The sequence below is a fragment of the Malaya genurostris genome, chromosome 3 (assembly GCF_030247185.1).
Source record: "Malaya genurostris strain Urasoe2022 chromosome 3, Malgen_1.1, whole genome shotgun sequence".
Lineage (NCBI taxonomy): Eukaryota > Metazoa > Arthropoda > Insecta > Diptera > Culicidae > Malaya > Malaya genurostris.
Genome location: NC_080572.1, coordinates 56,256,546 through 56,284,162, shown reverse-complemented (window position 1 = coordinate 56,284,162; position 27,617 = coordinate 56,256,546). Strand labels below are relative to the sequence as shown.

Sequence of the window (27,617 nt, the reverse complement as noted above, 5' to 3'; positions counted from 1 at the left end):
ATAAAATCTTCTCTTGGATCGATTAACTGTTTATAAAATTAATAAGTTTGTACGTTTCTCGAAAATTATTATCATAAAATAAAATAGTTTCATTTGTTCGGGTTTAAATCTGTAGGTCGTTTGTACCTAAAATTGAGCTTTCAAGTAACGTTAAGTTCATCATAATTGACTTCTAATTAATGGACGTTATTCAAAAACTTAACAATGTAAAAATTTGTGGAAAGGGATCAAAATTGAATAGAATCAATTATTAAAGAAGAATCTAACACATGGATCAATAAGTCCCGAGACTAAAGCAGAGATGGCGCTCGTAGTAAACCAGTAACCACGTCTTTCTAGAGTACTAACCTTTGCTTGAAACGGGTCAAAATTTTATGTCGATCCGACCAGAAACAGCTGAGTTATCGAGGTTGGAGTAAAGTCGTTTTGTAGTTTGTTTAAAAAAATGGAAAAAAACCGAGTTTCGTGTTTTGATAAAACATTGTTTTTAATGGGTAAAACACCGTACAAGCGAAACAATGGATTGAACAATGTTATCCGGACTCTTGTCCATCAAAAGCAACGATTTGTCGGTGGTTCGCCGAGTTTAAACGTGGTCGTACCGACACAAATGACGCGGAACGCTCGGGTAGACCTGTGGAAGCCGTTACACCGGAAAATGTGAGTGAAGTGACAAAAATTATAATGAAAGATCGTAAAGTGAAGCTCCGTGAGATTGCTGAGATGACACAGATATCATATGGAAGTGTCTTTACTATTCTTCATGAAAAATTGAGCATGAAAAAGATTTTTTCCCAAGTGGGTGCCGCGATTGCTTTCGATGGAACAAAAACAGCCTGTCACAAGTCGATGAAAACAATGGCGAAATTGAACGAATTGGGCTTTGATCTGCTTCCCCACCCCCAAACTCGCCAGATTTAGCCCCCAGTGACTACTAGCTCTTTGCTGATCTTAAAAAAATGCTCCAGGGAAAAAGATTTGGCTCAAATGAGGAGGTTATCGCTGAAACTGAAGCTTATTTTGAAGCGAAAGATAAATCTTTTTATAAACATGGTATTGAAAAATTGGAAAAACGTTGGAACCATTGAATCACCCTAAAAGGTGATTATGTTGATGAATAAAAAAAAAAATTTGCAAAAAAAATGTTGTTTCCATTGTTAGTCTCGGGACTTATTGATCCATGTGTTAATTGTCAATTCTATCATTCGCCAACAATATAAGCGCTTAAACTAGACCAAGTTTGTAATTCGAAAATTGAATAATTTTTTAGTTTAGTGTATCATCATCATTATCATCTTTATTTTTGTATTAATTATGAAGATACTAGATACGTTCCATTTTTAATATTATTGTGCTCGGTCGTCTCTTGAATACAACCCTCTAAGTTTTGTTTTTATTAAAGATAAAACCATGTTAATCCATCTAGTGGCTTTTCTTATAATCGCTATGAAGAGAAATTGAAACAAGTTCATTCTAAGATATTTTTACTCTATTTTCAGGATCGAAATAGCTATGTAAATTTGTTGAGCCTTCAGCTAACAAGACCAATATTTTGGATCAGTTTTAATGATTTTCACGTATTTTGCATCGATTTTCTATCAGTTTAAACGAGGTTCACGTATTTTGCATCGTCGTTTTAAATTAAGGCTTGGAATTTTAAACAAACTCTTCACCCTATAACTCTGGAATCGGAAGTGAGATCTGGATAAAATTTCGTTGCAACCTATGAGGCCATAAGACCAAGTTTTTTAATATCCCAGCAAAATTGAAGAATGTTCAGTTTTCTCGAGTTTTTGGCCATCATTTCCGGTACTTCCGGAACCGAAAACCGATTTGTTTGGTCAACTAACGGCAGGATCTATATAATGGAAAAGTTTTTGGCACAGCTTCGTTGAGTTTGTACGGTCTTTGCATCGTCACCTTCAATGTCGGTTTAAATTTTTAACACTCATCACCTTATCAGCTGGAATCAGAATCAGGAATCAGAACTAATTGGCTTAAAGACTGTCCCAGAAAGTATGGACTCACTTTGATTTCGCTGTAAATAATTCACATGTGTTAGATATTCAAATTTTATTCGATATACTGATAATATAAGACTACAACAACAGAATATTATTCTCAACATTTGCTATTTAGCCATTGTAGACTAGCTGGCGCACCTTCTTGCGAACGTTCCTAATTAAATTCTGTGCAGACTTCTTGGCGAAAAGTTTTGACACTTTTTTCCAATCTTTTTCGAACTGTTGAATGGTTTCGGCTTCCGAGACATGTTTCCTAAGATATGCCTTCGTTAATGCCCAAAATTCCTCAATTGGTCGAAGTTGTGGGAAATTTGGTGGATTCATGACTTTTAGGACGAAAGTAACATTTTTGGTAGTATACCATTCTTCCGTTGATTTCGAGTAGTGGCAAGAAGCAAGATCTTGCCAGAAGACAACAGGATCCTTGTGGCTTCGAATCATGGGTAGAAGTCGTTTTTGTAAACATTCCTTGATGTATATTTCGCTGTTCATTGAAGCAGTGGTGATGAAGGGTTTCGAAATCTTACCGCAGCTTCAAATTGCTTGCATAGCTTTCTTACCAAATTTTTCGACTTCAATCGATGTCTCGGACTGGTTTAACACTTGCTCTTCTAGCACCGTATAATATTGTAGTCCCGGCAAGAATTTGTAATCGAATTTCACGTAGGTTTCGTCGTCCATGATTATGCAGTTCAAATTTCCAGCAAGAATCGTATTGTACAGCTTTCGAACCCTCGGCCTGATCGATGCTTCTTGTTTCGGACTACGTTTTGGTTGTTTCTACTTCTTATAGGTTCGAAGATTCAAACGTTCTTTAGCACGAAAAACATTTGGCTTCGAAGTGCCCACTTATTTGGCCACATTCCGAACTGAAACCTTCTTCTTTTCTTCGAACGCCTTCAGTATACGTTTATCCAACTGAGGGTTAGCAGGACCTTTTTTTCGACCCGTTTTCGGTCTTGGCATTACATTCCATTTGTGGAATTTGGCCTTTCTGTTTCAACAGACTTCATAGCCGATTCTTAGTGTACAGAATCATTGTATGGTTAGTACTATGGATCCTACTGACACTAAGAATCCTTCCAGCTCGGGGCTCGAACATACGACAACTGGCTTGTAAGACCAGCGTCCTATGCATTGAATCGCCAACCCGGGACAACGAACATCCTGATTGCATTTCGCACGGCTTTTTCATTTACTCCTTCCATTTTTGCTATCTTTCTCAGTGACATTCCGCGTTCTGTGCACCATTTGTACACAATTTTTCGACGTTGTTCTGCTAATGAAAACGAATAAACAACTGCACAAGTGGGTATAGAAGAGTGTAAACAACAGGACGCAGCCATAAAAATTGACAGATTCTGAACCAATGCGAAATGCCAGCGGTTTTTGGTTACGTCCATACCTTCTGGGACAGTCTTTAAGTAACAGTTCCCCTAGTTGTTTGGAGTCAAAGTCGCTCTTAGCCACTTCTCCAGTAACTCCTATCCCTACCTCCCCGCGGTGCCGGCTGAAGTACGAGTAACCATAGGAAAGATCGGGTAACCTACCCCGGTGGGATCTTGGTCGTAAGGGGGACTTGCCTTTTCTTTACAGAGAACGAGTCTATCCCAGCGTCTATTCCCCATTTTAGGGGCGGCTCGAAACAGCGTCTGTTCTCCACGTTAGGAGCGACTGATTACCGTCCTTGTGTCAGCGTGGTGCTCTAAACAGGGCTGACACTATGGCCCTCCGGCGATATACATAGCAGCTAGGGACAGGCCTAACAAGTCGTCCGGAAAACACATGTTACGTATAATCAAGATAGAAATACGACTCGGAATAATCGGCAAAGACCTAGGCGACGAACAAAGGACTACGATTGGAAGCTTAGTACATGTAACTGCAAATCGCTTGGCTTCCCAGGATACGACCGAGTGCAAGAATAGATGATGCGCTTCAAACCGATCTGCGGCACAACCAGCATTCTAGGAACGGGATTTGTAGTGGCAGGCCCAATTACGTGCTGGTGCGATTGGGTGGTAGCCAATCAGTGATAGGATGTGCGTATTGAAGATCAAGAACCGCTTCTTCAATTACAGCATCATCAACGTGCATTGCCCACATGAGACGAGACCCGATGACGAGAAGGAGGCATTCTACGCGCAGCTGGAGCGAACCTGCGACAGCTGTCCACGGCGGGATGTAAAACTCGTCATCGGCGACATGAATGCTCAGTTTTGCCAGGAGATAATGTACGCGACAACAAACTAAAACGGCCACGCGACAACAAACTGCAACGGCCACGCGACCCTAGAAATGGTAGTTTGAAACACCTTCTTCCCCCGCAAAGGTATCCACAAAGCCACCTGGAGATCACCTGATCAACACACGGAAAATCAAATCGACCACGTTCTCAGCAACGGGCGATTCTTCTCCGACATCATCAATTTCCACACTTACCGCAGTGCCAACATAGATTCTGAGCATCATCTTGTCGCGGTGTGCATGCACTCAAAACTATCGACGGTGCACGAAACTCGTCGCACACGAACGCCGCAACTCAATCTCGAATAACTACGTAGCGTTCGTACTGCCTAAAAAATCAGCTTGGGGCGGCGACTTTTGAAGATGGTTGAAGGAATCGAGGAAATGACTGGTTTGATGGCGAATCGCACGATAGCGAACATCGCACGATAGCGAACGAGGAACGATACAAACACGTGCGGAACAGATAGAGCTCGGGTTTTCGGAGAAAAAAGTACCACCATTCACCAGGAATATCGTGATAGCAAAGAGATGGAGAAACTGTACCGCGTGAATAATACACGGAAGTTCTATGAGAAGGTGAACCACTCACGTAAAGGCTACACGCTACAGGCCGAAATATGCAGAGATACCAGTGGTAACTTTCTCACGAACGTACGTGAGGTGATCGACAGGTGGAAGCAGTGCTATGATGAGCATCTGAATGCCGAAGCGCAAGATACAGAGAACGACACAGATACCAATCTAGGTCTGACGACATCCCATACGAAAGGTTCTTGAATCTAATCCGACTGGGACAAGAAGGATCGATCAAGTGGAGTGCGATCTACAAAGCATTGCGAGCTAGTTCCGTTTCATCAAAGCAAACCTGTCAGAGCGAATGCGATGCGGTAATAGTACATCGCATTGAATCGCTTCGTTTCTCTCCGAGTTCTGCGCTCACTCTGCCAGAAGGCTTAGATCTTTCATTTAAATATTAAAATGTGGAAATTGTTCCTCCGGGTTCCGAAAAAATCGAGTGCATTATGGGATTATGGGAATATGGGACCTTTCATCTGAAGGTTTTTGAAAATTGGTGGTCTCGTAGAGCAAAAAATTCGTTTTACTTCGGAGCTGGACAAAATAAACAAATGGTACATATCCCCAAAGATCGGATCTGAACAAAATGGAATAGCCGGCTATGGGACTATAAGAATTTTTATTCATAGCTACGTTAATTGAATTCTGTTCTGGAATCTAAGAGGAAATCGAGTGAACTGATTTTCATGTTATGCACAGTTTTTCTTGTCACTCCTGAACCGGAAATCAACTCCTGATAAAATTCAAATAGCAGGTTCTAAGATAATATAACCTTTGCTGTTAATAACAATTTATAGTCTCAGTTTCTGTCGCTCCGACCGTAGACGAATTTCAACTTTGACGGATTAGATACGAAAGCGAAAAACGATAGCGGAAAGTCGTATGTCACGTGGGTCACTTGGTCGACCCTTCCGATCCATTACGTTCATTCACCTTTTCGACATTCCGTAAAACAGTGTCCAATCTTTAACTATGGACCCCAAAAAACAGGTATTTATGTTATCCGTTTTCCAAAATCTTCTAACTCATCAACTGCCACTGAAATCGATTCATTGGATTGCGATAATCGAAAAATAATGAAACAAATAATTCGCTTAGTTGCACACTCCTAATCCCAAATGTACAAAGCTACCCTGGCCTAGTAGTCTAGTCCCAACAGTAAAATTCAACTCCATCCAAAATAGGAAGAGACCAAAAGTTATAACGATTTAAGCCCAAATTGGAATTTGCAAAATTGATTCTCGTATTCAGGAAAGAGAGATGAAAATCGGTTACTAGATTAGATAAGCTGAGTAATGGTTGATGCGTGTGTTTTACGATCATGGAATTTGCCAACATTATTTCGAAATTATGCTAACTATTAAACAACATTAATGATAGATGCATGCAAATTGAAGGAAAGTTTCATGCAAACGTGGTAAATGATACATTTATTATTTAAGTTTGCAAGAATGATCAATCGAAATATTATTTGAGCGTGTGATCAATATTTGCTTCAAATTGAAACACCTCCACAAACATCAATCATATCCCCCCACGTGGGTGGAAATGGTAAGAGGAATATCCAGCTCTGGTGCCAAACAACAACTACCAAACACAGTAGAGCACGACTCCGGGGCGGTACGTGATTCCACTCGAATTCCAGTCATATTTGGACTAATTTGCTCCAATGTATATTTATTTCTTGTAGCAGAAACAACATTTTAGGACTCTGCAACGGATATGTTTGTGTTTAGTGAACACACAGTTGACAGTGCTTGTGCATGCATAACGAGGTTTGTTTTGGGAGCTTCTCTTTATAAAAAGTCTCAGATACAACTTGTCATTTGAACGGCACCAAGCACCAGCTCGATTAAACTGGTACAAACAATGACTGTTTAGAAACATTACTCAATAGAATGGACGAAATAAATCTCATTTTGTTGATCACACTAAAACACGCGGAAAATAATCAAAACCTTAAATATGTGAAATTTCTCGATTAGCCAAACAACCACAAAAAATACTCATAACGATAACGTTCTTCGTAATACATCATCGCTCAATAGGAATTAAAATATACTGTAATGCTATGCATAAACAAAGATATTGAAAATAAAAACAACAAACAAGCTATAATTGAACCGGCCTAATACACAATCCGAGACCTTCTGATTCGACCGCCCGCTTCATCAGCTCGGTTTGATTGTTCCGAATCAGATAAGAGCGAATGGGCCACATGCACTGCAGACGCTTCCTAATTGACCCAGTTTCGAAACATTTCCTGTTGTACCCATATTCCTACTTGAAATTTCACAGCAGCCATACCACAAAGCTATTCTTTACCACGCACCAGAAGTCATTCGAAAAGGGGTTCCCGTTATCAGATTACACTTCCATCATTGCATCAACCGAAACACCTTTTCGTCCTTTTTGAAGAACCGTATAGAATTTCTAATCGAGAAGCGTTTTTGCATTCAAAGTCGGTTTCGGGTACACTAGCCTGCTTGACATAGGCACAGCAAAAGTCATGTGATAACTGATTATCTGTGATCTACACATAAATTGGATTGCCGGATTCCGGTTCAACTTTCTGCCGGTGAATGTATGCTTAAACGCTCTTTTCAAGCTTGTCCAGTATCCTTATACATAAAAAAAATCTGTTTTAGTTCACCTAGTAGTGTAATGATACCTTCCTCATACCTGTCGAATGATATAGGACACTTGGACTTCCGGGTCAAATTCTCCTAGTCGATTTTTCAAGATTGCATAACTTTTTTATATGAGAAAGGGAAAAAAATCCATTCTGAATATTGATTATAGAGACAATAACTTTGTTTTAATTTAAGCTGGTTGATTTGCATATAGTATGCTTTGTGATTGGATTTTTATTATTACTATTATTATTATTTTTATTATCATTATAATTATACCGGATGCGTAAATTTCCTATTCATCACGAGCCATGGGAGTCCGACGCATGTCTATTGTGACGCAACCGAAAATCTGCTGCGCATCAGCCGGTAACGGCTTTCGTTTTCTTTACCGTGTGCATTTTTTCAATAACTATTTATTGGAATATAATTTAAAATTAAATTATTAAGATTTAAATTGGGTGTTCAGCCACAAGTGGTGACTTTTCAGCCCTATTATATAACATATAAACATTTAATCACAGTTCGTGCTCGCATCGCATCCAACACAGTCGAAAATTTCTTACGGTCGCGACGACAGAAACAAAGACAATACAGTGCAGTGAACAATAGAGTGTACGAAATGGGCAAATACGATTTAACAAAGCCTGAAACTTGGCCTACAACGCCAAATTCAATTTGTATTGATTCCAAGCGCTGCAAACTTAGACCAGCAGCAACCGAAATTGAAATCTTGCTTAAGGAACGAATGCATCTAAACATTAATGATGTAAGTGAGATTCAATTCAACAAGGCGTCTAACTGTGTGTACATTATGTTCAAACGTGAAAAAGATGCAATTGAATTAGCTTCGGTTAATAACGGGGTGCACAGTATTGAGCATGACAATGTTAAATATAAAATCCCTGTGTACATGGTGGACAATGCCATAGAAGTACGCGTGCATGACCTTCTCCCGCAGACCAGCGATGGGTTTATTCGGGAAAACATGTCGCAGTACGGTGAAGTTCTTTCCATCGAAAGGGAAGTATGGCGGAATTTTTTCCCGGGTATCCGGAATGGCGTGCGAGTGGTACGTATGCAACTACGTAAAGCAATTCCATCTTACATCATTTGTGGCCAAGACGGGATACATCCGTGTAAAACGTTGATTACGTATGAAAATCAATTGGTTACATGTCAGTTTTTAGAACAACCTGCACACTACGACAAACCTTGCACTGAAACTGCGAAAACAAACAAAACAAACAAAAACAAGGACAACCGCCCAACGACGGAAACTAGTGAATGCAGTGCTCCTGTTTCAAAAACACCTTCACCATCTAACCAACTATCAACTGCAATCAATGTACAAAGCGCATCTAAAGCAACTGCAAATGAACCCAAGACTGCGATCAACAACGAAAACAAGGAAACGGAAACCACTCACAACTCCAACGATGTAGCAATGGATGATATGAGCAACGGACAAAATGACCTATAATCTTCGCTAGAAGGAAATGGAAGCTCCTCTTCCCCTAGAAGTAGGGTGAGAACGAGATCCAACAATAAAAAAAATATGTTATGTAACAAAAACATGGGTAAATCGACCACGTAAAGCTGTACGCAAACTGGCCTGAATAAAAATTGTTATAAAAAAAAAAGACAGTTGGTAACTCTTCGCTCTGAAAAAAAATACATTCAAATCATTACCAATTGATATCTCTACCGATTATTCCAATCGACTTCCGCTTCCAGTAGAGCAAATCCACGCCAAATAGTCCAGAAATGGCAAAATACTGGCACAACCTCTTCGATTAGCATTAAACTTTACATGTGTGATCGGTATAGTAAGTTAAGTAAATTTTTCACTGGTCTAAAGTTATTTTTCACTCAAGACTTATTTTTGAAAATGACGTATGTGTTTTAGTCACATTATTTTCAAACAATTATAACTAGAAAACGTCATTATTCCACCTAGGAACAACAATCAGCATGTGGTTTTTGCATTAATATCCTGCGTTGTGTTTAGTTTTATGAAATTAATTATTTGTAATTAAAATTTTTGAACTGTATGACGAATCCATAAAATTATTCATTTCAATCTAAACGTGTGACAATCGATTAAACATTCCACGAGATGGAGAAGTGAGTTCCTCTTTACAGTTTTGGTCATTACTTATGGTACTTCCAGAAACGGTATTCAGAAACCAGCATAAATAAAAATCGTATGTCCATGAATTATTATGGCGAATAAATTGAAAATTAAACTGCTCTGCACTGATGAGTCGAAGACGGAACAAAAAAATAATAAAAACGGTCATGTGCCCTAGCACAAATTTGGCTAACCTCAAAATGAAATTGAAATAGTTTTGAGCCCAACTTTGAAGAGTTTTTGGTATCGTCATTTTTTATGAAAATATGAATTATGAAAACTTTATGAATTATGAAAACTCATCACCCTGTAATCAACACTTCAAAAGTCGGAGCCGGATAAAATTCACAATTTTTTTATGGTACCATAAGTTAATTTAAATTTAAATTTTTGTTTATTGAATTCGTTTTGGCCTTCTTTTAGCTTTTCTATTCTCGATACTTTCGGACACAGAATTCGGAAATCGGAATTTTATTTGGATCCGACTTTCGGTTCCGGAGTTGTGGGGTAAAATATGCAAAACAATGAAAACTTAGGTTCAAATGAAAGGTCCTGCGATCCTATACGTAGCTCCTGAATTTTATCCGGATCCGGAAATATAGGATAAAGTGTGTTAAAAATTTTATACCATCACTGAAAATAGCGAAAAGCCGTGAAAAAATTCTAAATCGACCTTGAATCTTCTCTAATTGATAGTTTTTATCAGTAGACGGTCGAACAAACCGATTTCGTATTCTGATCAGAGCTCTGACTGGACATTTAAAACTCAATTATCGCATGGCTACTATTCAACGTGCAGAGTATTATTCGTGTTATTTGTGTGAATGCGATTACGGTGTAACGTAACATCCGATATGTAACTGTTCCGCATTGCCGCAACTACGTATCCGGGTTTTTGGTTCGCCATACATGGTTGAGTCTGTGTATGCCGAGCTAAAATTAAAGGATATGCTATCGTTTCCCACCCAATGTGGTAAGGAGCTATAGTCAGAAGGGTTCATCGTTCTTCCTGGAGTGAATGAATCCTTTCTGTATTCACCTTAAATAGGGTTTAGCAGATTGTTTGGCATCCTTTTTGGGGTACCGAATTTACTTCTGCTAGTACATACTGCGAATCGTTCTGCATTCTTCCGAGTGCAGAATGGTGTCGCTTTTGTAAGATCTCTAAATCCTCTCGGGGGTGAGAGGTTTTATTAACAGCAGACTGTTCGGGACCTCGTAGAGGTTGTTGGGCGGATATCGCTGACTTCCTCCTTCGACTGGGAGTACCAGAAGGGCTGTACAAGATTTTGGAAAGCTACTTTCAGAACCGGGTATTGCTCTACGAGACCGGGGAAGGCTTACGCAGCACTTCTATCACGGGTGGAGTACCACAGGGATCCATCCTGGGCCCGCTCCCGTGGAATATAATGTACGATGGCGTACTGAGGTTGAGGCTCCCCACGGGTGTCAAGATAGTCGGGTTCGCGAATGTCATCACGTTAGTAGTCACACTCGATCTGGTGGAAGACTGATTGCGTAGCAGGAAACTGTAACTAACGCATCATAAAACAGGGATGATGGCGGTGAACAACAGAAAATCAGAGCAAGAGGCGTCGGCACATGCTGGTGATTGCATGATCATCTCCAAGAGATCACTGAAGCTATTGGGTGTGATGCTTGACGACAAGCTCAGTTTCGGCAAGCACGTTGAATATGCCTGTAAACGTGCTTCAATGGCAATTGAGGCGCTCTCGCGAATGATGGTCAATAGCTCGCCGGTGTGTTCTAGCAAACGCAGGTTACTGGCAGCAGTGGCAGTTTCGATCCACAGGTACGGTAGCTCGGTATGGGCGTCGGCACTCCGGGTGGAACGCAACGCAAAATTGTTGGCGAGCACGCACAGACTGATGTGTCTTCGTGTGATCAGTGCGTACCGTACGGTATCTGGAGACGCAGCCTGCGTGGTGGCGTGCATGATGCCTATTGGACTGCTCATCAAGGAGGACGCGGAATGTTACGATATGCGGAGGGACAGGAACGCCCGTAGGACTGCCAACGCATCCTCCCTACGCGAGTGACACAGGAAATGGAACAGCTCAACCAAGGGCAGGTGGACACATCGGCTCATTTCAAGAGTCCCCGGATGGATCGACAGACCCCACGGCGAAGTAATCTTTGGCCTGACGCAGTTCCTCACTGGTCACGGTTGTTTTAGGTGGTGCCTCCACAGGTTCGGCCACGCGGCATCTTCAAATGGAGAGTCCCGCACTCTGTGCGTAAACGCATTTCACCTTGTAAAAGAAAAGAACGTACACGGAGAGCCCGCAGATCACCAAATTACAATATTGCAATTGTTGTTTCACGCCGTGGTTGTTTCAACTAAAATGTTATTGATTTGATTTACATATGATGAAGATTTTGTCATAATCATTCAAGTAAACGAAATTACTGTATTCAAATGCTGTCACTTGACGGAGAACGAAGACAGCAAAACACAAAACAAAAATTCTCTTCATTTCACCAGAAACGACATTGACAAATGAACGCCCTTTATGTAGAAAATATAAGTGTTCATTATAGAGCAAGTTTTCCATATATTAAATAGACATTCCCACGGTATATATGTTTGAAATTCATCTGAGAGTAATGTATTTTCGGACAGCTCATGTCACTGTAATTAAAATCGTTTATCGCTTAAAAATTTGCTGATAAAGTGTAGTGGTACTATTTGTATTTTCTGGGAAGTGCATCTGTAGCATTAGGGTTATCAGCAACATTCTTGAAAACGGGATAAAAATAGCTCTTCCAGCAAGCCATTCTGCTAGTGGAGGGAAAATTTCTTAATGCTCTGTATACATTTTGCTGCTGAATTTTCTCTTGGGACTTTTCATCTTTTGTTGCACTTCTATATTTCTTAGAGTTTAGTGATAAAGCTATAAGCAGTTACTTAGGCAAAATTTCGTTGTTCAAACGGTGAACGATTAGCTGCCCCCCGAAGAGACAAGAAGTAAAAAAATATTTATTGCAATAGGCGACCCAAGCTAGTAGTAGCTTCAAATACTCTGAATAATTGGTTAAAACAACTAAGACATTTTTTTCAGTCGGTGTTGAACAGTCGTTCGCACCGCACGCGTATAGCTCTTGGCTCCTGGAAATTTTCTCTGGCTACCTAGAGTTTCATTGATTCAAGGCTTCAGTCTTTTTCAAGGCTACCTGAATCACTAACAGTCTTTTTAAAGACAAAAAATTAGTCAGCCTTTCTCAAGGCTATACAAAGAGTGATATTAGAGTGACTAAGTAATACAAAGAGTGATATTAGAGTGACTAAGAAATTAATCAGCCTTTTTTAAGGCTAGCTATTCAAATAACTATTATTCAAAATTCCATTCATTTCAAAAATGCCTGCGTCCAACCGGAAAAGCAACAAGCCTAAAGCTAAAAATAATTCAATACGGAATAAATCACAATTCGTTATTCAACATTTTTCTAATAACATTCACGATCTTATAGAATCTGAATGTAAAAATAAAAGACAACGGACGGATTTCCCTTCCGTTGATATTATGCCGTCTAACAATATTTACGAGATTCTTCCTGAATCCGATTGTAGCGACATAGAAGAAAATTCTTCAAAAATTCCCAAAATGGACGCTTGTCGTTCTGGGAAGAAACATCAATCTATGCCACCAGTGACGGTGATGATTTCCGACTTCAAAGCATTCCGTACTGAGCTTTTTACTTTTCGCCCGGAAGTAAAAGTCTCATTTCAAATCGGACGCAGAGGAGAATGTCGAGTCTTGGTTGATGGATTGGAAGATTACGAACGACTTATTCGATATTTGTCCGAGAAACTTCATAAATTTTATTCATATGATATAAAATCAAACAGACCCTTCAAGGCTGTCTTGAAAGGCTTATCAAATGATCAAAGTAGTGATGAAATTAAAAATGAACTAAAAGAATTGCTTGGTTTTGCCCCTTCCCAAGTAATACTTATGAAAATAAGAGCGAATGGTACTTCTTAACCACGCTCTGGAATTTCCCATGAACTTTTACTAATACACTTCAATCGAAGAGATGTAAACAATTTGAAAACTTTAGAAAAAGTACGTTACATTTCCCACATTAACATTCATTGGGAACATTATAAACGACATAATCGTATTGCAAACTTAACGCAATGTCGTCGTTGCCAAGGCTTCGGCAATGGAACCAAAAATTGTCATATGGATATACGGTGTTTGAATTGTGGTAAATCGCATTCGAAAGACGTTTGTCCAATGAATGAAACCACTGATAAATTTTTATGTTCAAATTGCGATGGAAATCATAAATCCAATTATTTGAAATGTCCTGTCAGGGAAAAAATTTTAAACGCTCGTTCGCTTAGACAACAAGTCAAATCAACGACCTTAAATTTACAGAACATACCTGAAAATCAAAAAAACCGTTACAAATGCCACACCTAACTCTTCTAAGGCACTTATTTCTTCGAATTCAAAACAAAAAACAGGTACGCCTGTCAATTCCTCTTCTAACGAAAACAATTTATTGACAGGTAGATCGACCTCGTCATCATCTTCTTCCAAATTTCAGTTATGCTAGTATAACAGGTAGAAATCCTAATTCTTCTAATGTAAATAATCAAAACACAGGACGAAAACAATTTATTAATAGGTAAAATCATCTTCTAACGAAAACAATTTATTAATAGGTAAAATCATCTTCTTCTAATGGCATTCTACCTACCTGCTATTCGCTTATTTAAATGAAGTTGATTTAGGCGATATAACTGAAAATAAAATGATCTACCTACAAGATTAACTTTTTCAAATGATCATCCGAATGAATTCGACTTCATCACTTTTTGAAGCATTTCAAATCGGATGGCAATTTGCAAATAATATTTCAATGAATTTAAAATTTAACAGTGATGTTAAATAATTATTTGAATATTTTAAATTGGAATGCTCGATCTTTGAAATCGAGTGAAGATGAATTTTATAATTTTCTCAAAGTTCACAAAATCCATATTGCCATTGTGACAAAAACTTTTCTTAAACCAAATGTCAAATTGAAAAGTAATCCACATTATGTGGTTCATCGATTTGACAGGTTCACTGGAATGGGTGGTGGAGTTGCCATTTTTGTCCAGCGGCAAATTAAACATCGAATTTTACCTTCTTTCAATACTAAAGTTATTGAAAGCTCGGGAATCGAAGTTGAAACCATTCATGGAATTTATTTCATCGCTGGAGCATATTTGCCATTCCAATGCACCGGCGAACAATTAAATTAGGCGATTTGCAAAAACTCACAAGATATCGACCGAAATTTTTCGTTATAGGGGACTTAAATGCTAAGCATGTCCAGTGGAATTGTAGGCAAAATAACAGTAATGGTAAAATACTTCATAATCAACTCTCAGCTGGTTACTTCACAGTTCTTCATCCCAGTAATCCGACTTGTTTCTCTTCCGTGAAAAACCCGTCTACAGTTGATCTGGTTCTAACAGATCAAAGTCACATTTGTAGTGAACCGATTACTCATGCTGATTTTGACTCAGATCATCTTCCTGTAACATTCAGACTTTCCAACGGAGCTATAATTAATCCAATTAGTTCTATATTCAACTATCATAGAGCTAATTGGTTAGATTGCAGATCTCACATTGAAAATCATGTGGGTCATGAAACTATTTTAGAAAATTCTGCGGACATCGACACAGCAATTGATAATTTGAATCATTACAGTATCAAAGCCAGACATCTTTCAGTTCCCAAAGCTCAAACTAAATTAAATTCTCCTATAATCGATGACAATCTTCAACTGCTCATTCGGTTGAAGAATGTTCGTCGACGACAATATCAACGTTATTGTGATCCTGCTATGAAAAACATAGTTAAGGATTTACAAAAAGAAATTAAACATAGATTTACTCTTTCGCGAAATGAAAATTTCGCTAAAGAAGTTGAACAAATTAAACCATATTCTAAACCTTTCTGGAAACTTTCTAAGGTTCTTAAGAAACATCAGAAACCAATTCCTGCTCTCAAGGAAGGAAAGCAAATACTTCTTACGAATGGCGAAAAAGCTCAAAAACTTGCTCAGCAGTTCGAGAGTGTCCACAATTTTAATTGAACGTTGTGAGTCCTATTGAAAATGAAGTCTCACTGAAATATGATCATATTTCAACCCAAGTGTTATCACAAGATGACATTATTGAGACGAATTTTGATGAAATTAAATCAATTATTAGAAAACTTAAGAAAATGAAGGCTCCTGGTGATGATGGAATTTTTAATATTCTTATTAAAAATCTTCCCGATGTTGCCTTGAGACTCCTGGTTAAAATTTTCAACAAGTGTTTTTCATTAGCTTACTTCCCAAAAAGATGGAAAAACGCCAAAGTAATTCCTATCCTCAAACCTGATAAAAACCCAGCAGAAACATCAAGTTATCGACCAATTAGCTTACTTTGAATTTGATGTCTCATATAAATGAGAATTCAATTTTTTTTACCAGAGCAGTTTGGATTTCGTCATGAACATTCAACTACTCATCAACTTGTAAAAGTTACGAACATGATAAAAGCAAATAAATCTTCTGGGTTATCCACTGGAGTTGCTCTTCTAGAGATAGAAAAAGTATTCGACAGTGTTTGGCACAAAGGTTTAATAGCAAAAATGTCTGATTTCCGGTTTCGTATTTTTTGGTTCAAAAGGATTCAAAATTATTTAACTGATCGTACTCTTCAGGTTAGCTATCAGAATTGTAAATCTGAATTGCTACCCGTACGAGCCGGTGTTCCGCAGGGTTCGAGCGTAGCTCCAATCTTGTATAACATTTTCTCTTCTGATATTCAAAATCTACCCGTTGTTTGTCAGAAATCGCTATTTTGTGACGACACAAGTCTGTTAGCCACAGGTAGAAATCTAAGAGTGATCTGCAGTCGCCTACAAAGAAGTTTAAATATTTTCAGTGATTATCTGTCAAAATGGAAAATTAAATCAAATGCAGCAAAAACGCAATTCATTATCATTCCTCATAAGCCAAGAGCTTATTTTCTTAAACCAAACAATAATCGCATTCTCAAACTGAATGGCTTGGAATTGACATGGTCTGATCAAACTAAATACTTAGGTTTAACATATGACAAAAAACTCACTTTCAAGGATCACATTGAAGGAATCCAGGCAAAGTGTAATAAATATATTAAATGTTTATATCCTCTTATAAACAGAAATTCTAATTATTTTTACGTTTCGTCTTTGACTCATCAGTGCAGAGCAGTTCAAATTGAACTGCTTAGTGCTAAACTCGGCAGTTCAATTTGAACCGCTAAGCAGACGTAAAGTTTCTGCTACTTACAGAACACTTTTTGTTTTGCAACGGAGTGCAATGTCTTTTCTGACGTGCCGAACGAAAACGTGTTTTCGACTATTCTGGCCGATGCAGGTATGGTCATTTAGGGGTTAGCCAAATTTTGTGCTAGGGCACATAACCGTTTTCATTATTTTTACGTTTCGTCTTTGACTCATCAGTGCAGAGCAGTTCAAATTGAACTGCTTAGTGCTAGTTGAACTGCTCTGCACTGATGAGTCAAAGACGAAACGTAAAAATAATGAAAACGGTTATGTGCCCTAGCACAAAATTTGGCTAACCCCTAAATGACCATACCTGCATCGGCCAGAATAGTCGAAAACACGTTTTCGTTCGGCACGTCAGAAAAGACATTGCACTCCGTTGCAAAACAAAAAGTGTTCTGTAAGTAGCAGAAACTTTACGTCTGCTTAGCGGTTCAAATTGAACTGCCGAGTTTAGCACTTAGCAGTTCAATTTGAACTGCTCTGCACTGATGAGTCAAAGACGAAACGTAAAAATAATGAAAACGGTTATGTGCCCTAGCACAAAATTTGGCTAACCCCTAAATGAGAAATTCTAAGCTCTGTCTAAAACACAAGTTGTTAATTTATAAACAAATGTTCAGACCAGCCATGCTTTATGCAGTACCAATTTGGTCAAGTTGTTGTTCCATCAGGAAGAAAACGCTTCAAAGGACTCAGAATAAAATTCTGAAAATGATTTTGAAGTGTCCTCCCTGGTTTAGTACAACAAATGAGTTACACAGACTCACAAATATAGAACCATTAGATTTAAGGCCATCGTCCAAGTACCATGCGCGCGGGTGATTTTAGGAATTTTTCGATGGAAATTTTGAAAAATTTGACAAAACCAAAAACATACAGACCTTTGAAATACTTTTATCTATCTACAGGGTAAAAATGGCTGGAAAATTCGGAGGATTTTCCGAGTCTTATCAAAAATAGCACTGAAAAATTGAGCTTTTTTTTGTAATTTATCACAATTATTTGAAAAAATAATTCGATGGAATGAAATTTTTTTTTCAAGAAAGCTTTATGCTGGCAACAAGGATCACATTCGGAAACATTTTTGGAAAACCTTTTCACGCTTTTCATGGAAAATCAACGAATTTCATATAACCGATTTCGTGGAAATTTTTGAAATTCGTGGATTTTCTATGAAAAGCGTGAAAAGGTTTTCCAAAAATGTTTCCGAATGTGATCCTTGTTGCCAGCATAAAGTTTTCTTGAAAAAAAAATTTATGTCATCGCATTATTTTTCCAGATGATTGTGAAAGATCACAAAAACACTCATTTTCCAGAGCTATTTTTGATAAGACTCGGAAAATCCTCCGAATTTTCCAGCCATTTTCACCCTGTAGATAGATAAAAGCATTTCAAAGGTCTGTATGTTTTTGGTTTTGTCGAATTTTTCAAAATTTCCATCGAAAAATCCCTAAAACCACCCGCGCGCATGGTACTTGGACGATGGCCTTAATGTCACATAATATTATAAGCAAATTCCGACAAAAATCTATGCAATCTTCAATTGAATCGATTCGCTCTCTGTATTAGTTAGTAAATTAGTACATAAGTTCCTTTTCCCCATTACACAATACAAGTAGGTTTAGAATTTTCCCTACACAAAAATTTCAGAATTGCGGAAGCAAATGATGTCCTCATGGTATCAACCATATGATATATATATATATATATATATATATATATATATATATATATATATATATATATATATATATATATATATATATATATATATATATATATATATATATATATATATATATATATATATATATATATATATATATATATATATATATATATATAATAAGGCTGAAAAGTCACCACTTGTGACTGAATACCCAATTTAAATCTTAATAATTAAATTTTATCTCATATTCCAATAAATAGTTATTTAAAAAAAACTGAGACATTTTTGCTTTCATGCATACAATTTCTGGGATTGTGTCATTGTTCAATTACCCGAGTGACACCTCATTGTATGTCATTGCTCAACTGTAACGTTTCATTACTCGTTTGTGGTGCCGGTCTAAGCTGAGTTTCATTGCTAAACTACCAGCAAAATAAATATAAAATGACAGTTTAGTTAAAACAACAATCGATTAGTTGTACCAAATTTTAACCTATCAAATTCAGAAAAACAACTAATATTCTACTTGTTTTGCGATCAATGGCTTTTCTATGAGCATCAATTGACCAATCGGCGCAATGTTTCCCAGCTGATAGATCGCTTACTCCTTCAAAACCATCGTCTCCGTAAGGGAAATCCAGTAAGTAAGCATAGAGTGCTAGATTTTTAGTTGGCAAAATAGGACACTGTTTGCTATTAATCAGAATTTCAACCATATATAATTGAAAATACGTAGCTTGATACATTCAAATCGAAAATTAGAAATACGTCCATTCAAATGATTAAATAATATTAATAATTGATATAAAATTGACTGAGCTGTAACTGTTCAAAACTTGACCATATTTCTACGTGTATTTTTCATGGAGTTTGTAATTTGCACCTCTATATAGAAAACATATAGAGGTATTCCACATCAAAAAGGTTATTCAAGCCTGTATATCTGTTATATGTGATGAAAATAAGTAAGTCGGATGCATTAATCATTTCTCTTGAATGAAAACTAGAATATCATTGAACAATAATTAACAACTTCAAAGCTTATGATTTAGTTGCATATAGAAGGATCATTAGATTCGTGCGAATAAATTAACACTCAATTGTATTATAAGTTGAATTTTTTGTTGAATAATTGGAAATATCATTTGTGCCATTGAATTAGTCCTGCATAGAGACCATCATTGTGTAATAACCATAGATCCTTTTATGTGTCTGAAATGAAAGGATCATGTTAATAAACGTAAAGAACTTCGAATCATACTTGATTTCAATAACATTAACATAAGTATCGATATTCATTGCTCCGAAACGATAAGATATTTGGGCCGTGTTTTGTGACATAAATAACAGCAACTTTAGGCATTTTTTTGTCGAATCGTCTAAATCATACCATTTCGTGTTATAAATCTCAACCGTTAATTCTTCGCTCTGAAAAAAAAACAATCATTGCATTACTAACTGTTATTTTTACAAAATATTCATATTAACTTTCGCCTCCAGCAGAGATCCTATTGAACAAAGTATGAATAGTTGAAAAGACGCTAGAGAAATCGTTATTATTGCTGGATACCAATGAAGCTGAAAGGTAGTTTCATCAATAATACAATAGGTGATCAAATGAATCCACTTACCCAAACCAAGGTAATAATTTGAAATGACATAGCACTAATCAAACAGAATAGAATCATCAAAAAGTACCAACTAAACACGTCATTGGCTAAGTCCAAATACCTAGAATATTGATCGTTAATTATTTTGCGAAGTGACGGAAAGATAGTTAAATTTCAATATACTCCAAAAGATCTTGATGTTGCTGAATCAATGACTTCATCAGATGCTCAATATCCCTTCGGTTTTTCGAATTCTTCTCCGATTGCGATAGCTTAGTTAATTCCTTCAAATCGGATATCATACAGTCAAACATGGACAATGAATTCATGAAAATAATCACAATAATATTGTCATTGAGATACATGCTGGATGCCGAAATAGAAACAGCAATTGTTTGATAAATGTATGTTATGATAAATCCTGGCCAATGGGAGTCATCGATGAAGGAAAATTTGAATCCAAATGAAAGCGTGCGTTCTCCACTGTATACAGAAATTATCACTCCAAACGAGACCACAACGGCTAAGGCAGATCGATACATAATACCAAGGAATTTCCTGATAAGCAAGTTCAACGTCAAACCATCCTTCATTATCTCGTTCTGTCGAGGGCTGTTTCTATGCCTTGCGAAAACGCTACTTGCTTTTCGAGTCAATGCTTTCAAGTCCAGTCTTCGAAAAACGTACAAGTATATCTTGGCCAATCCCAGAGCGCCAAATCCAAGTACGGTTAAATTATAAAAAAATTCAGCCATGTCATCGGCCAAAATCGCGGATTCAATATCCGCGTAAAAGAAGCTAACCGTCATAAATGACAGAAAAAGGTACCTCGGATTACAGAACGAATGCTTACTGTCCAAAAAATTCATTCCGAGATAGTAGTATAATTTGTTGATCTTTACTACCAAATCATCGTACACTACTTGATTGTTTCTTATATCATTATGTATTTTCCGGAATGCTCTCGTTTGCTTTAACTTTTCCATTCTTGGATCTATTCCGACTTAAAATAGTTGAATATTTGTACTTGGTATTCCGAATAATTCAATTACTTCGATTGTGATGTCACGGAGGCCAATAGTTAACCGGAGTCCTGGCATGCGCAGCAGATATCGACGTATATTGCAGAGATTACGTGGCTGATTTCGGTTAGGACTCACTGATAATCATCACAGGAAATCACCCCAAGATTGAGAATCTTCATATAGTTGTATCCCTTGATACTTAATATCGTCTAGATATCATCGTCCTTGAAAATGAATACAGAATATTCGCCAACACTACCACTTTTGAAGTCACTTGTCCATTACCGATCGTATTGTAATTATTCAAAATCGTTTATAAACAACATTATCTCGTTATTGTTATTGAAGCAACACATTCCAATCGGTACCAGATAACTGACTAAACAGTTCGAACATACCAACTTATTAGAGATGGTCGGGTATCGGGTATTTTACCCGAAACCCGACCCGTACCCGTACCCGACGGGTTTTTGGTCGGGTACGGGTAAAAATTTTTATTTTCAATCGGGTACGGGTCGGGTACGGGTAAAAAATTTTACTGCTCACTCGGGTAATGGTCGGGTACGGGTAAAAAAATTTACTGCTCACTCGGGTACGGGTCGGGTACGGGTAAATTTTTTTTTCTGATCGATTACCCGTCCATTTGTACTTCACATAAATATGTTTACACGTTGACGAGAATTTTTTATTGCAAAACAGTTCTTCCGAAAAATAAACAATTTGATTCAAAAACATTTCCAGAAAAAAAAACATTTTTTTTCTTCATTTAAAAAAAACGATCAATCATAGTTACGTGAAAAGTTATGTGAATATTTCCCGCCCTACTTTGTTTATACCATATTTAATAAGACACACTGCCTTAGCTCTAAGATGTTGCGGTCGGAATCTACTTTTCACGTAGGTTTTAATGGACTGCCATTTTAAAGCTGTAATTGTAACCAAAAAAAATTCCTCACGAATGTTCAAACTACTTACACTTAAAGGACTCACTGTTCACTATTTTCAAAATTGAATTTTTCACACCGGGAATATACGTACATTGTTTGATGTTTGATGATCATACACGTAAACGAACTGATGATACTCTATTCATTTTAGGGGATGCTCGCATAACATTCATTTTCGTCACGTATAATATTCAATTAGACATTTGGAACCATTTTACGTGATTTTTCAAGTTATTTGAATGTGAATTTTTATTTGTGTGTCAAAATAACCCGCATAGCGTTTTGGCTACCTGGGCAGCCATGGCCACCAGACGGCTACCAAAATTGATTCAGTGACGGTTTTCAAATCCAATTTGACAAAACAAGGTAGCCTGTATCTAAGTTAGCCGAGCGTTTTCATCTTCTAACCTTCGCTGAAAATGTCAAAGATTTCAATGTGGAAAAATCCTGGTGGATACGGTTGTATCGTTTGAGTTGTATATCTGGCAGCGGTGAGGCAGAATGTCTGTCAGCCATATTTTTCCAGCTGGGAGCGTTTAGTCAGCCGTCTGGCAGCCATGCGTATGCGGGAATGAGCACGCTTACTTGTGGCTCTAAAGAATCGAATCAAAAGTCACACTGTTTCGTAGAAACCATACCTACCCAAAATTGAATACAACGGGTATTACGACATATTGGGTAAATATGCTTCTCGAAAAATTTGAGTAGATATTACTCCCTTTTGTTGACATTTGTAAATGAGTATAAAGTACCAAAGACATTGGAAATCTACAGGGTCCGCCATCTAACATTTATTTTTGAACTAGCGGTTATTTCGACATTAGTAACCTCAATGTCACTTCTGATTTGACAGAAACTTAGTTGTATCCTTCCGCTGAACGAAAATGGTTGTGTATACGCTTGAAAAACGCGTGAAAATAGTGCAGTTTTACTTTGAAAATCATGGTAATGTTGCGGAATGTGTGCAAAAAAATCATCTTCTCGGATGAGGCGCATTTTCATCTCGGCGGGTCTGTTAATAAGCAAAATTGTCGCATCTGGGGGACGGAAAACCCGCACGTTATCGTGGAGAAGCCGATGAATCCTCAGAGAGTGACGGTTTGGTGCATCATTGGCCCATTTATCTTCGTAAATGAGGCAGGAGCCGTCGCCATGGTCAATGGAGAGAGCTACCGCACCATGATTAGCGATGGTTCTTCCTGTTACTTGAAGAGGTAGACTTGGACACCATTTGGTTCCAACAAGACGGCGCTCCGAGCCACACAGTCAACGCTACGATCGATCTTCTGCGCACAGTCCTCGAAGATCGAATTATCAGTCGAAATTCGAATGTCGTTTGGCCGCCTCGGAGCTGTGATTTGACGCCGTTAGACTATTATCTTTGGGGAGCTGTCAAAGATAAGTGTTATGTGGACAAGCCAGAGACAATTCAAGCCTTGAAGGACAACATTCGTGCAGCCATAGCTGAAATAAAGCTGCATACAATCGAAAATGTACTAAAAAACTGGACCGATCGTATGGCGTACTGCAAGGCCAGCCGAGGCAGCCATTTGAATGAAATTATATTCCACAGTTAACCGGAAGGATTGTACTATAATATGAAAAAACTACAAGGATCAGCCCCATGGGGTTGTTCGAGCCGTTGATGTGGAACAAGGCAACCCAAATTTCTAATGATCTACAATCAAAAAGTTCAATCAATCCGAACCAACACCGAACATCATTTGTCTTGACTTGCATTTGTTTTATGACCGACGAAATTACACCATTATCCCAAATATATGCAATTATATCTTTGTACATACTTGCGATTTCGATAATTAAGCTTCTCTTCGCCAAGCTTGTGTTCAAGTTTTTTATGCAAGCAGTTTTTTAGTTTCTCTACCATTCTGCGATTTCGGTTGAAGCGATAAACTATTTCTCATTATCAATCGAGTTCATTTAATATAAATTAGAAATTAATCTTAAGCATTCAAAATTTATCCAGGGGTAGTTGTCAATTTCTCATGGGGAAACGACATAACATGGAATTCCGAGCTTGCATGACACAAGATCAGAGCATACCAATTGAGGGCTGAGGCCAGTGTGTTTTAGGGTGTTTTAAAGGGCTATTTTCACGTTTCAAATCTGATTTTCTCAGAAACGGTGACGAATATCAAAAAACCCAACTGACAATCTCTTAGAAAATTAGTTATTCTGTGAAAATTTCAGAATGATTGTTTGACTTTAGCGGTCGGGAAGGTCTTTTTTCTGAAGAAAGAATTGCTTAGCTGAAAACGGCAACTTTCAACTTGTTCATTGAATATCTCGCCTTCAAAAGCATGGATCAAAAATCTATCCTGACAATGTCTAGATGATTTAGTTTGGATGCGATTAGTGCATAAAAACATATATGTTGTCGCGATAAAAATTAAGTGAAATTTATTTTTGTGGAGGTAAGTCGATTTCTATGTCGGCGCCATTTTAGTTCCCTGGTAACGTAACGAAACATGAGAGAGAAATAAAATCGGCTCATCAAGGCTGCCAAACAAGCGGTAGCTTTATTGGATTTTATGTGATGTAGTCAAACTTGTAACCGAAAATATCAAAACTTTCTTGGCCACCCGGCCACATCGAGAGTCATTTTACACATATACGAGAGAGCATGAAGAGAAATGTAATACGCACAGCGAGCGACACGGTTTTACGCTACCAACTGGCCTCAGCCCTTAAGGTGAAATGTAGCGGAATGCGAAAATCGCGTTTTTGATCAATTATTCAAAAACTAGACCGATTTTCGAAAAACCAAAAACACTTAAGTTTTCGAAATCAAATTTATCATAACTAAGTATTCTTAGAATTTTGAAATTTTGCTTTGCCGAGCCGTAATTGGTTTTTGAAATGTATAAACGGTAACTGTTCCGTTCCACGGGGATGATTTTAGAACTGAAAAGTAGTGTTTGTAGCAGAATTTCACAAAGAATCTGAAAATGCAACTCAAAATTATAAAATTTTAACTAAAACAACCGAAATTTGTAAAAGTTTACATAAACTTTTCCGCATTTTTTTTATTGCTTGCGCGCTGCTGTTTCGTATTGAGGTGGTGTGAGAAATGCACGGTGGACTCGGTGGTATTATATCGTGAGCAAAAATTACATATAAAATTATGACGCGAATAAAACGAGTTGAATACAATAAAATGGGTATTGTAAGAAATTGTTTGTTTTCTAAGTAACTGTCATTTATAATGCTAATAATGTCCAATTCTGTTGAGTTCAATGCATTGATGTTGCTGAAGCAATAAAGCCTGGCTGTGTGATATCGTATAACAGGTATTATTTTAGATTATAGCAATTTTTATAGCAAAACTATAACTTCATCATTGACAAGCTACTGAATGAAATACAAACCAAGTATTATCGTGATATAAACAATGTGATAAACATTGATAAACAACAGGCATATACATGGTTATCAAGTTGGTTAATACATATACATATAACCTCATGTTAGTCATTCATAATTACTCATGATTTATAGCTCTAGTGTAAGAGTAATCACTAACAATAACGATTGTATTAGCATATATTCAAAGTGTGAAGGATTCAAAATCCATTACGTTCAGTCTTTTTTACAAGCCAATATAACGAGAGGTAAACCCACTGCGCTCAATCATTGAAAAAAGTTCTTACCTTAAGGTGAAATGTAGCGTCATAAAATGCGCGCAAAATTTTTTCCGCTTCAGTTGAACGAACCGTCGCACAAAGCATACCAAGAAAAACGGACACATAGAAACAATAACTTTTTTCAATGATTGAGCGCAGTGGGTTTACCTCTCGTTATATTGGCTTGTAAAAAAGACTGGACGTAATGGATTTTTGAATCCTTCACACTTTGAATATATGCTAATTCAATCGTTATTGTTAGTGATTACTCTTATACTAGAGTTATAAATCATGAGTAATTATGAATGACTAACATGAGGATATATGTATAATAATATATTCCATTCTAATTGACTTTCATTATCATCTTCGAATAAGTAGAAAGTATTATTTCTATTGTGTCAATAGGATCGTAGCACTAGCCATGTAATCGAAGTTATGCTATGAGTCGACTGCGTAGTCTGTTAAAACAGAAAGGCCAAATTTCTCAAAAGGAATGTAATTCCAAGACTTCCACACCCAGACATTTTCCTGGTGTGGATTCAGTATTTTCCCAATACGGTTCCGCCACTCCTTGTCTGCGAAGTCTGTTGAAACAAATGGTCATATTCAACAATAAATGTAATACCAAGACCTTGCAAAGCATTGAACTCAACAGAATTCGACATTATTAGCATTATAAATGACAGTTACTAGGAAAATAAACGATTTCTTACAATACCCATTTTATTGTATTCAACTCGTTTTTATTTCAACACAAAACCCAATGCTGCATAAATTCGCGTCTTTATTTTATATGTAATTTTTGCTCACGATATAATGCCACCGTGCCCACCGTGCATTTCTCACACCACCTCAATACGAAACAGCAGCACGCAAGCAATAAAAAAATGCGGAAAAGTTTATGCAAACTTTTTCAAATTTCGGTTGTTTTAACTAAAGTTTTATAATTTTGAGTTGCATTTTCAGATTCTTTGTGAAATTCTGCTACAAACACTACTTTTCAGTTCTAAAATCATCCCCGTGGAACGGAACAGTAACTGTTTATACATTTCAAAAACCAATTACGGCTCGCCAAAGCAAAATTTCAAAATTCTAAGAATACTTAGATATGATAAATTTGATTTCGAAAACTTAAGTGTTTTTGGTTTTTCAAAAATTGGTCTAATTTTTGAATAATTGATCAAAAACGCGATTTTCGCATTCCGCTACATTTCACCTTAAAGCTTCAAATCGTTTTATGGCACGTTTTTGTCCTGCTGTCTAGCAACAACCTACCTCTAGCATGCTAGGAATTGGACTGAAACGATAGCTTTAATTTCGCTTCTATTTATAGATTCGCGTGCTTCCAACAGCTTCGCTTTTGCATCGATTGACCAATCAGAGCGATGCTTTCTCTTTGATACATCGCTTACTCCTTCAAAACCGTCGACTATGGCAGGGAAATCCAGTATGCTGGAGATTTTTTGCAGACAAATAGGACACTGCTAGCTATTAATCAACATTTCAATGATATACAATTCAAAATACATGGCTATGAACATTCAAATCAATACGTAGAAATATTTCCTATCAAATGATGAAATAATATTTATAATTGATACAAAACAGACTGAGATGTAAGTGTTTAAAACCTGACCACATTTCTACGTGTAGTTTGTGATTTGCACCCCTAATAAAGATGTGTTCCACATCAAAAAAAATTTTGAAATCGGATGAACCGTTTGTGTTATATTGCATGTTTAAAAAAAGT

General features: G+C 37.3%; 2 protein-coding genes across 2 annotated transcripts; one reads left to right on the top strand and one right to left on the bottom strand.

Moving 5' to 3' along the window:
• The first annotated feature begins 11,176 nt into the window (after window positions 1-11,176).
• Window positions 11,177-11,677, top strand: LOC131433803 (uncharacterized). Its single transcript, XM_058600406.1, has one exon. The coding sequence runs from the start codon at window positions 11,177-11,179 to the stop codon at window positions 11,675-11,677; it is 501 nt and encodes a 166-aa protein (XP_058456389.1).
• A 51-nt stretch (window positions 11,678-11,728) lies between these two features.
• On the bottom strand, window positions 11,729-21,234 carry LOC131433802 (uncharacterized). Its single transcript, XM_058600405.1, has 4 exons — window positions 20,432-21,234; window positions 20,270-20,369; window positions 19,900-20,066; window positions 11,729-11,846 (listed from the first exon to the last, which is right to left on the bottom strand). The coding sequence occupies exons 1-4, from the start codon at window positions 21,232-21,234 to the stop codon at window positions 11,729-11,731; spliced, it is 1,188 nt and encodes a 395-aa protein (XP_058456388.1).
• Between the last annotated feature and the right edge of the window lie 6,383 nt (window positions 21,235-27,617).

Coding starts and splice junctions, on each gene's coding strand:
- LOC131433803 (XM_058600406.1), top strand. CDS start 11,177: ATGGCGGTGAACAACAGAAAATCAGAGCAAGAGGCGTCGGCACATGCT.
- LOC131433802 (XM_058600405.1), bottom strand. CDS start 21,234: ATGGAAAAGTTAAAGCAAACGAGAGCATTCCGGAAAATACATAATGAT. Junction 20,370..20,431: donor CAACATCAAGATCTTTTGGA/GTATATTGAAAT, acceptor TCAATATTCTAG/GTATTTGGACTTAGCCAATG. Junction 11,847..19,899: donor GTTAATGTTATTGAAATCAA/GTATGATTCGAA, acceptor CTCCATTTGAAG/ATGCCGCGTGGCCGAACCTG.